The sequence below is a fragment of the Podarcis bocagei genome, assembly GCF_964188305.1.
Source record: "Podarcis bocagei genome assembly, chromosome: 10".
NCBI lineage: Eukaryota > Metazoa > Chordata > Lepidosauria > Squamata > Lacertidae > Podarcis > Podarcis bocagei.
Window position 1 is genome coordinate 49,688,246 of NC_138135.1, and position 11,792 is coordinate 49,700,037.

General features: G+C 44.3%; 1 protein-coding gene across 1 annotated transcript in view; it reads left to right on the plus strand.

Annotated features, from left to right (window-relative positions):
• Positions 1 to 9,763, plus strand: part of WIF1 (WNT inhibitory factor 1) — a 41,289-nt gene extending 31,526 nt beyond the window's left edge. Inside the window, exons 4-10 of the mRNA XM_081211787.1 lie at positions 371 to 511; positions 1,700 to 1,795; positions 4,350 to 4,445; positions 5,450 to 5,545; positions 6,002 to 6,097; positions 6,267 to 6,362; positions 8,948 to 9,763. Of these exons, the coding sequence (XP_081067913.1) occupies positions 371 to 511; positions 1,700 to 1,795; positions 4,350 to 4,445; positions 5,450 to 5,545; positions 6,002 to 6,097; positions 6,267 to 6,362; positions 8,948 to 9,069 (743 nt within the window). The 3' untranslated portion in view covers positions 9,070 to 9,763. The remainder of the gene's footprint in view (positions 1 to 370; positions 512 to 1,699; positions 1,796 to 4,349; positions 4,446 to 5,449; positions 5,546 to 6,001; positions 6,098 to 6,266; positions 6,363 to 8,947) is intronic.
• Positions 9,764 to 11,792: the final 2,029 nt, after the last annotated feature.

Here is an 11,792-nt window from a genome sequence, read left to right on the forward strand (position 1 = left end):
CATAAGTGCCACAAAAACAGTGCCTAAAAGCAGTGCCACTACCCTCACATGTCTTGTTGATAACTGACATCCCTTGGCACAATTAGATGGGCGACGGACGGAGACAGAAGTTCCATGAACTGTGTAGATGCAGCTTGTTTGACTCAAAAATCACCATGGTACCACAGTGCATTGGACGAGATAATTTAATCATTAGCACCTATTGTAGCACTTTTGCAATATGATCATAGTACTGTGCTTGTTTTGCTTATTTATCGGTAGATTGTCATTGGTGTGGAATGTCTTTTTAAAAAAATTTCCAGATTTCACAGAGAATCAGTAAGACCATCTTTTATTTTCTTCGCACTTTGTCCCCTTCCCTTTTTTTTAGTTGTCCAGGTTGGATTTCCCTGCCTTGGGAAACAAGATGGCGTGGCGGCATTTGAGGTGACGGTCATTATCATGAATTCGGAAGGCAATACCATACTCCAAACGCCACAGAACGCCATCTTCTTTAAGACATGTCAGCAAGGTAACCAGAACCTGCCCTTGGAAGGGAAGTTTGTCTGTCTTGTCATTGTCCTCACACACCTGGGGAATAGCGGGTCACATTTGTCAGACTAGAAACAAGCTGAGACGCAATTTCTACTATGAATACAGATGAGGATGAGAGGTTTTTTGGGGAGGGTTACAGGGATGAGGGAGGGAAGGGGGAAAGTTCCTCAGTTCTACAATTCTACGGTCTTTAGGAGGGCATCTCAGGAGGTCAGGAGCAGCCAGAGGCTTCATAGGAAGGTACCTCCACTCCACCCCTCCCCCAAAGGCAGCGGTGGGTTCCAGCAACATCTCGTGAGATTTTGGTGAAATCTCGCCAGAAGCTGCCGCCGCTGCTACCACCACTTCTCCTCACCACTGGAGATGGTGGGGAAGCTGTGGTACCTTCAGGGGCACTGCCTCTTAGTGTTACACCACTTGAGGTGACTGCCTCAGTTCACCTCATGGGCAGGTGGGCCCTGCCGGAGCAATAGGATATATCAGACCTCTCTCTTTGAGAGTAATCTGACTTTGTATATCCTATTCCATGGAAACATCTCTGGCTCTAGCAGATGCAAATTTAGGGAAGTGCAACCAGTTCCCCCACACTGGGCACCAGGCTGAGAGGGTTGCCACAGGAGGTGCCACAGCAATGACTTAGAGCAGAAGGTGAGAAGCAGGGGGCACCCAAATTTTGGTGTTGCACAGTTTGAAAGCCCACCACTGGCCCTAGCCTCATCAATATCTGAGCTCCTACACTGGTGGGGCAAAAAGGGAATGGATCAGGACATTGCAGTGTGAGGAGAATCATTAAAGGGAAAATAAAAGCCGGGGAAAGGGATTTTTTTTTATAACACTACTCTCCTTTCACTTCTACCCTGTCAAAGAGCCCAGCAGGGTGTTGGGTGTGGCAGCTCATTTGCCTTCAGTTCTCCTCCTTTAGGATTGCTGCCTCAGGATCCGAGCCTGTGAATACAGTATCTAGTTTTCTTGTACATTTTATTTGAGCATCTCAGTCAATGTATACTACCAAAATGTCCATCATTTGGACACCGGGATTAACTTCCTGGGCATCTCCCACTGCTCCATCTCCACAAACTATGATGCTCTTACCTCAGACTGTAATCAGACTGTTCACACAACACATATTCAATTCATCCAATAATTATTACCATCTCCTTTGAAGCTGAATGTCCTGGAGGATGCAGGAACGGCGGGTTTTGCAATGAAAGGCATGTATGCGAATGTCCAGATGGATTTTATGGTCCTCACTGCGAAAAAGGTAATCGAAAGGCTTCAATTATTTCATGCGCTTTTATTTACACTGCGAGAACAGCCAAGCAGACGCTGCCTTTCAAAATATTGTTTTGTAGAGATTTTCAGATGTGGCTTAGGCCGCTTCCAAAAATTAAATCTAAACGCATAAGAAAAATATTTTACGAGCTGTGGCTTCTCAGAAAACATAGATTGTTTATACAAAAAGATAAAGAAGTCTCCGCTGAATGGTTTAAAGGACGGAACAGGACTGACCAACAACTGAATGAGCGTCCATCTGGCAAAACATTAAGTAAAAGGCTGTTGCTAATGAACACTAGCTGTAAAAGTACCACAGTTATTTTACTCGGCTATTGTTACTGAAGAGAATGTCCCAATTTGATCATGAAAGCGTCTCCATCTGTGCAGAGGCACAGCCTGCCTGGGAGAGAGAGCGCAATAGCCTTTTCTCCTTTCCAGCGGGCCCTGTTTGCCAGAATCAGTTCGGATTTCCTCAGATCTGTGCCTTGTAAATCCCTGCCTGTAATTTGTCCCTGTTTTGCTTTTGGCAGGCATTTCTGGGTATCTCGATATTTATTTATTTTAGGTGAAGCACTCATGCACCTAGAGTTATTCTTCCATCATTATTCGAGGTTGAAGTGGTTTGCCTTTGAGACTGTAAGCAGGGTGTAAATATGTAAATGAAATGAAAATGAAAAGATTAACCACGCCCAGGCCCATGTCACTATAGACTCAGGGCAACCTGGCTGGACCCACATACTCCCTCACACGTTATTTGCATGCCAGAAGGGGGAAGTAGAATCACACCTACTACACTTGCCCCAAACCAGCCCACACTCACTGACCACGATTCCCAGCAACTATAGGGAATAATCGAATTGTAGAGTTGGAAGGGCCCAGGAATCATAGCTAAAAATTCCAGATAGATGGTCTTTGTGATAATAATGAGAAAGGTCTCTTCTTCACAGCCCATTGGTATCTATGCAATGGGGGCCCAGTAGTCTCTCCTGCCATTTCGCACATTCAGTGAATGCCTGGGTGTGGTTGTGTTTAGGCACAAGGATGAGCAAATTTACACAACCCGCAAGTGTCCGGGGCGGGGGGAGGAATGGGAGGTTCTGTTTCTCTCTCACAAGGGAACAGCAGCCATTTGGGGAGCTGTAATCTTGCTCAATTTCACGGTGCAATTTCCCCCATGAAAAAGTGCTTTTGGGTGGGCTGTGATCTCGTGCAGCATCCTAAAACGCATGTTTTGCGGCTCTGTGCCCCCCCCCCAAAAAAACAAATTGTGGTGCGAAATCATGGCTCCCTAAATGTCCAGTGAGGAAAATGAGGTGACACCCAGGAAGATGATGTACCAGATTTTGCTGTCGGAGAGTATGAATTTACCAGTTTATAGCCAATGCAGTGCTAAGTTAAAGTCAATTAGTGGTATACTTGTTCCTCTGGTGAAAGGTTTTGTGCCTGCAAGACATAGTCACACAATAAAATGCACAAGCAGGTTGAGAGTAACTTGGTTGCACGGTAAACGGTGCCATCTGTTGAGCAATGAGTTTCCGCTGGCAAACTTGCTGCACTGGATTCCCCTGTGGAGCGACATTAAAACTCACCTGTTAGCCTTCGCGTTAGCGAGCAGCTAACATTGGATATAGCCCATAGTTTTCTTCCATGGCAGCATGATGCCTAAAATGACAGCATACGAATCAATATGGCTGCCTCCTCACACACTCACACACATAAACAAATTTCTCTACAGCCAACCAAAGACAACCAACCACACCCTAGGTGTCATGTGCTGAAGTTCTCACCCTGGGCCAGCAGGGGGATACTGTAGATAGTTTTCACTCAGGTCCAAATATGCAAATAAGGGATTGAAAGTGACGTTCAGTGATTAGATAGTTACAGAAAGTTGTTACAGTTGCGTTGTACTGGAGCTCTATATAAGCAGGCTGGCTGAACCCTTCAGTTCTGTTCTGTTCTGGCCTGTGAATAAACAAGAGCTGTTTGAAGAATCGCTGTGTCGTCTGATATGTTCACACACAACTTAACACTAGGCTACCCCCAACCTCTCTCACCACCAAGGAAATATAACAAGCAAATAGAAAGAGAACCCACACAAGTGACGCTGACCCCACACGTATGCTAAGTAGAAAAAAGCATTGCCACCCCACCCCAATCACCATTCCCCGCTTTCCCCCTCTTTTCTTCCCAACCTAATACTGCATGCAACACTAATGTCTCACAACAAACGTAACTGATCTGTAGAAAACGCAATGTGAAAAAAGCGACAATGCGTGTATTTTTGCAAACTAAGAAAAATCTTCAACACAAATTAATATTATCATTTTAAAATGTAATTTGCAGAGACAGGTGTCTGAAAATCAAAGCTCAAGGGTTTTATTACACCCGATTTCAGGCTGAATTCATTTTGCCTGCAGAAGAGGCAGTTCATCTTAAGGAGTCGTATGAGTTGCAAGATAAAATGTGCTTTATGCTTTGAAGGTTTTTCCTCTCTGCATCAGTGCCAACATCTCACTATAGTGTTGATTCTCTCCATTCAGCTCTGTGTACTCCGCACTGCATGAATGGTGGACTCTGTGTCATGCCTGGATTGTGTATTTGCCCACCTGGTTTCTATGGCATCAACTGCGACAAAGGTATGCTTTAAAAAAAGGATTACAACGAGACCTGTGAGCTTTAACCATTCACTCAGTAGGCTAAGCCACCAAAGCTTTCACAGCAGATTTTTTTTTAAAAAAAAAAATCACCTCCAGTTAATTAGGAGAACTGCAAACAAGAAAATTTGAGCAGGAAAAGTAAAGAGCAGACAGGACAGCCTAGCTGACAGTCTAGGGACGGGGAGGAATTTGATTCAGTTAGCATTTAAAGGCAGCTCTGCCCAACCCACACTTTCTGAAACAATATGTGAGCTGGAAACACGGCCATTTTTCGAAATCTGCGCTTCTTTGATTTTAGCGATACTGTGCTCTAGCCTGAAAAAAAAATGCATATACTGAGAAAAAATGTGCATTAAAATGCATATGTTCATGAAAATGACATACAAAAAATGCAGTATAGTTGGGGAACAAGATTGCATACAAAAATGTGTATATTAGGAGAAATTCGCATTAAAATCCTGCTGAATTTTCATGAGGACTTTAAAAGAAATAATCTCAAACTGATGGAGAAACATGGAGAACTGAAATAAAAAATGAAAAACTGAGAGAAACCATAACTGATTAGCACATCCTACCTGAGTCTCAGCAAAGCTTAACCTTAGAATGTGCCCCAATGATTCTGGGACAGTTTCATTTTTCTTGTCGTTTGCCCTTTAGGATGCCAGTCTCAGCGAAGGCTGAGCACCATTCCTAGCACCAAATGCACTCAAATGTGGATTTGGAGGTACAGCATCTCTTTCACGTGCAAGAAACTGCCATGTTCAATAAAAGGACAGCCTTGAACGAACTGTTAATCAGAGCCATAACTGTGATGGCAGGAAAATATAATTTTTGGTGCTAGGAATAGTGCTCCGCCTTCGCTGAGGCTGGTTTAATTGGCTTTTGAAAAGACCCCAAACTTTGTTGCACCTTACCAAAGCTATCCATTTCTGGTGGTGAAAGCCTACCTATCCAGTCTCATACTTTTGCTTTGTCTTCCCCAGCAAACTGCACAACGACCTGCTTCAATGGAGGAACATGTTTTTATCCAGGAAAATGTATTTGTCCAGCAGGACTTGAGGGGGATCAGTGTGAAATCAGTGAGTCCTGATTTTATGCCATTTTCAGCAGACTGAAAAGATTCTTCTTGAGGTTCCTAACTCCCAAAAGATGGTACAGGCAGCCAAAACGAGCTTTAGGTTTCACAACACTGGGCTGCCTGGTGTCTGGTTTGTTGGTTTATGGATTGGTGTTTACTAAGGATACAGAAGTCATGGGGTAAGGGCATATAGATGCTGAATGACCTGGGGAAGAGCAAAGCAGCCATGATCTCTTTTCTTGGAGCCCTCACACTCCTGCTAAGCTGTGGTATAAATACAATGTGCAAGCCAAGCCTATATTCTGGGTACAAAAGTCTATTGAGTATGGGATGTCAGTATTTGCTGATCACAGTGGTGGTCCCATTTGCATCTCATAGGTAATAACTGCTGTTAAATCTGTAATTAAGGCAATAAAGGCAGTGCTATCATCCTTTTTTTTTTTTTAATCATTTCTAGGCAAATGCCACCAGCCGTGTAGAAATGGAGGCAAATGTACCGGTAAAAATAAATGCAAGTGTTCCAAAGGCTACCAAGGAGATCTCTGTTCAAAGCGTAAGTGCTCAGTCAACTCAACCTTTTCCTCAAAAAGCTTTTGCAGCAGATTCGGGGTTTTGTAACCTTCATGCTCAAGAGTGGGTATGCGTTAGTGTGCTGCTGTGAAAGATCCTAAAACTAAAGGAAACACTTGCTTTCGATATTAACTGTAGGTGTCTTATTGCAGCTGTTTGTGAACCTGGTTGTGGATCGTATGGGATCTGTATTGAACCTAACACATGCCAGTGTCGAGAAGGCTGGCATGGAAGGCACTGCAATAAAAGTAAGTGGCATGGACAAAATATGACTCGTCGCCTCCATAAAATATGCAATCTGTGTGGTATGGGTTTATTGACATCCTTTCCCCACCGATCCCATCGCACAGGGTTGCTACTAGGCACTGTGTACTCAGATCCAAGATGATTTAGCAGGCTCTGGCTGCGCTTAGACAGCACTTAATCCACCCATTTCCTTACCTGATAATTTCTGCTTTTTATGTGAGCTTGCAGCGGACCTCTCTCTCTCTTTCTCTCTCTCTCTCTGGCTAACTAACCTCACAGGTTGTGAGGATAAAGTGGGAGAAGATAAAAATATAATAAATACACTACAGTTTAAACATTAGTCTCCTGAGATCATCTATTAAGAGCAATTCATTAGTTGTCTCATTGTCTTTTTGTCTTTTTCCTGTGCCATGCTAAGCAGCCATAGGGAGGTACCCCTCCACCATTCAAAGCCCAATTTTAAGATTACGTCTTCCTTTACTTTACCAGAATCCACTCAGGGAATCAGCTGGTGTTGCTGGCACCATATAGATCAGGAATATCCTGCATGGTACCCTCCAGACATTGTTGGACTCCGGCGCCCATCAGCCCCTGCCAAAGCTCAGGGGTGATGGGAGTTAATCCCAATAACAAAGATGGCTACCACAGTTATAGGGAGTCATAGGAGCCAACTGAGGGGGCTGGGGCCTCCCAAAGTTGATGGACTTTGCCATTCAAATGGGTGGGGGTGACACATAATAATAATATAATAATATTAATTTATTATTTATACCCCGCCTATCTGGCTGGGCTTCCCCAGCCACTCTGGTCAGTTTCCAACAAAGTATCAAAATGCAGTAATGCATCAAACATTAAAAGCTTCCCTAAACAGGCCTGCCTTCAGATGTCTTCTAAAAGTCTGGTAGTTGTTGTTCTCTTTGACATCTGGTGGGAGGGCATTCCACAGGGCAGGTGCCACTACCGAGAAGGCCCTCTGCCTGGTTCCCTTAGCTTGGCTTCTCGCAGTGAGGGAACCGCCAGAAAGCCCTCGGCGCTGGACCTCAGTGTCCGGGCAAAATGATGGGGGTGGAGACGCTCCTTCAGGTATACTGGACCGAGGCCGTTTAGGGCTTTAAAGGTCAGTACCAACACTTTGAATTGTGCTCGGAAATGTACTGGGAGCCAGTGTAGGTCTTTCAAGACCGGTGTTATGTGGTCTCAGCGGCCACTCTCAGTCGCCAGTCAAGCTGCCGCATTCTGGATTAGTTGTAGTTTCCGGGTCACCTTCAAAGGTGCATTTGTGTATTGGCAATAAGTATCATGAAATTGAAATATGGAATAGACGGGAGGTTGGGCCTTTGGTGCTAAGACCAATATATGTTATATTGTTTGCTAAGAAAATTGTGTGTCTATAGCTATTCCTGTGTGTAATTTGGCATTTGTGTTTGTTTCTTTTTTCTTGTTGTATCAATAAAAAAATCTTTAAACAAAAAAACCACAAAGGTGCATTTGAGCGCATTGCAGTGATAATCAATCATGTGATTGATTATGCAGGGAGGGGCTGACCTGGGGTCCCCCAATATTTTATTCTAGTTGGCACCCCTGTAGAATATTGTATTGACCCAAATATAAGCCGCACAAGAATATAAGCTGCACCTTTAAAATTGGAGGGGGGGGGGAGAAAAAAGAAAAATACCCAAATGTCAGCCACTCCATTCCTCTCTGCTCCTGGCTGCATATTGAGGGGGGGGGAGAGCTGCGCTGCATTGCCGATGGCCTTTTCCCTTCTTCACTCTCTCCCTTCCCAGCCTTGGGGGAGAGGACGGGGGCCTATGCACGGGACAGGCACTGCTTTGCCGCACTCCTGGCGCTGTTTGCCCCGCGCTCCTGGCTGCATACCGTAAGGTCGTGAACATAAGTTGCACTTTAACTTTTCACGGTCAGAATTTGGGGGGAAAGCGAGGCTTATATTCAGGCCAATGCGGTAATCAAGCAAATTGCCTCTTGATTACTTGTCTGTAGATTTGTGACCAAGTACTGCAGGGTACAGGGACGCGAGTGGCATTGTGGGTTAAACCACTGAGCCTCTTGGGCTTGCCAATCAGAAGGTCGGCAGTTTGAATCCCCGCGACGGGGTGAGCTCCCGTTGCTCGGTCCCTGTTCCTGCCAACCTAGCAGTTCGAAAGCACATCAAAGTGCAATTAAATAAATAGGTACCGCTCCGGTGGGAAGGTAAACGGCGTTTCCGTGCGCTGTTCTGGTTCGCCAGAAGCGGCTTAGTCATGCTGGCCACATGACCCGGAAGCTGTACGCCGGCTCCCTCGGCCAGTAAAGCGAGATGAGCACCACAACCCCAGAGTCGGCCACAACTGGACCTAATGGTCAGGGATCCCTTTACCTTTACCTTACTGCAGGGTACACATGTCAAGGCAGATCCATAAATATAACAAGAAAAATCGCCTTTCGGAAATAAATGTTTGTCTCATGGTAGTACTGTGTGAAGTCCGGCACAAAGTCCATATTGAAATTTCCATGTGAAACATTCACAGAGAAAGGGGGGGGGGCTGCATTTGTAGTTTCCTCACTCTTGAACTGGTTTGTTTTTCAGGGTACGGAGCCAACCTGACAAATGGCCTGAGGCCCACAGGCACCAAGCACAGGCAATACACGCCTTCACCGAAAAGGGCCGAGGAGAAGCAAGCGCCCCCTGAATCCAATTATATCTGGTGAACTCCAACATCTGAAACGTTTTATGTTACACAAAGTTCATAGCCTTCATTAACCTTTCATGTGTTGAATGTTAAAACGCTGTTCATTACATTTTAAGATTACTGGCCTGAATTTTACTAGCTTCGTTATAAACCACTGAGCTGATATTTACTATTCCTTTTAAGTTTTACTTCTCTAGCACAGTTATATAGGCTTCTTGTTTTCAGTGATTTTTGGACCGGTTTCTTTTTTGTACTATATTTCAATTCTTTATTGACTTGGAGGTTCCCCCCCCCCTTTCCTTGTAAGAAATTCCTCAGAACAAATTGATTATCCAAAATTGGGGAGAGATTTTGAAAACGCTGGCCTGGAACCCACAGTTTTTCCTGGATTTGTGTCTACATACCTTAAAAAAAAACACCAATTTTTTATTTTTTATTTTGGCACGATGCAGTCTTACATGTTCCGTTTAATAAAGGCAAAAGCTTTTTTTAATTTAAAGCCAATTCCCATTTCTGCAGCATGCTCTATTGAATACGGTGTAGTTGTGGCATTGAAACAATATAATATATTGGAAACAAAGTGGAACTATGAAGTATGAGCACAGTCTTTGCATCGGCTTATAGCAATATAATATATTGTGTACACAAAACAGCTCTTATGTAATAAACATTTTTATACTGATTGTTATGTATGAAATAAAGATGCTGCTTTAGTTTTGTGTGTGTTGAGATGCTTGAAATCTTATCTGAAGGAGATGCCCTGACCTTATAACTGTCGGAGGATACTGTAGCTCAGGAACTTCTCCATCAAGAAAAGAGTTGCGTGGGATGGCTTACAAGGCCCTTCTCACTCTGTGGTTCTAAGATACTAGGCCTCACAGTGCTCAGATTGTGGCATGGTGCAAGGGGAGAGCTTGCCCCACCACAAGGATCCAACACCACCTCTTATGCTGGGACAATGATGATGATGATTTTGTTATTTATTCCCCGCCCATCTGGCTGGGTTTCCCCAGCCACTCTGGGCAGCTTACAGCACATAACAAATTGTAAAGTGTGTGTGTGTGTGTGTGTGTGTGTGTGTATATACACAGGGCTCATCCACACTTCCACATGTGCTGTGCCTAGAAAGCACAAGTCCTAGCAGTTACCCGCTTGACCCATGCTTTCTAAGCATGGGTCCTGTTAAGTTGTGGGTGAACATATCAGACGACACAGCGATTCTTCAGACAGCTCTTGTTTATTCACAGGCCAGAACAGAACTGAACTGAAGGGTTCAGCCAGCCTGCTTATATAGAGCTCCACTACAACGCAACAGCAACAACTTTCTGTAACTATCCAATCACTGAACGTCACTTTCAGTTCCTTATTTGCATATGTGGACCTGAGTGAAAACTATCTACAGTATCCCCCTGCTGGCCCAGGGTGAGAACTTCAGTACATAACAGGTCCAATGAGTTTTCCCCTTGCCCCACTCCCTTCCAAGGGAAACCCACTCTTTAGTGCTATATCAGAACAAATGGCAATCCGGGGGAAACTCAGATTCCTGTTAGCTCCGAATGAGCACTAAAGAGCAGGTTTTTCCCCCGGGATGGTCATTGCCGAACTTCAAGAGACGCACAGCCCTGCACCATGGGTGGGTCACCCACCCAACCAAGGCAGATCCCCTGCCTGCCATCACACATATCCCCTCTGCCTGGCTGCTCCACTCCCAACACCCCCTCCAACCAGTGCAGGACACCTGTCCTGCTCACCACTGTCTGCAGGGGCAGCAACACTACCACTTCCCTTCTCTCCAGGCTGCCACTCATCACCCTCCGTGTCATGCCCCAGAGTCATTTGAGCTGTGTGCAGGCAGAGCTCATGCTTTTTGAATGGAAGCCATGCTCAGGTGCCACTCATGATGGTTGCCCACCATGTTTAATTGCCCAATATGACTTGCCCTGACTTATAGATTAAAAAAAACAAAACCCCTATAGATTTATAGTCTCAGTAGCACCATAGACCTATGAAATGTCTAGATAGTTCTGTGGATTTTATAGATCTGACTAGTCCAGGTAGGAGCAGGGCTACAAATTTTTGAAGAGTCGCCAAGACATTTTATTAACGTGGAAGATGTGCCAACCTATTCCTCATTAGCATCTGAAAGGTGGTCCAGTTAGCCTTGGTTGCCTCACATTGGTGCAAGAGTGTGCCAGGAAATTCCAGTTATGAGCCATTGCTCTCTGGCTCTGTGAACAGCCGAATTGGTGGGCATGTTTGCAGCAGTTGTCAAAGTAGCATCACAGCATCAAAATGACTATTTCTAATTTTAAAAAAGAAAAGAAAAAAGAGTCAGGGAAACCCCAGAAATCTAATACAGTATATTAGAGATTTTCATATATAATATACCAATAATCCACACCAGCTAGCATCCAGCAGTATCTTGCTGCTGCTGCTGCTGTTTTTTAAAAATTGATTATGATGTGTTTTTCTTCAAGGTGGGAGGTTATTTTACTATATGTTACCTGGAGAGCAGGATCTTGCCTTCAATTGCAGCTGTAAACAATTTAAATAAGTAGATAAATCTAACAATTAGAGTAATATTAAAATTATTCCAAAAGTTCTGTTTATTTACCTATTTGGTTTAGCTGCTTGGAAAGTAAGTGGCAGCAAATATCAACAGAGAAGCGCCTCACCCTCACCCCTTTAACTGAACACATGGAACTTGTCCAACTTTTTTGGCTAAGCAACTATGCGGCGCAA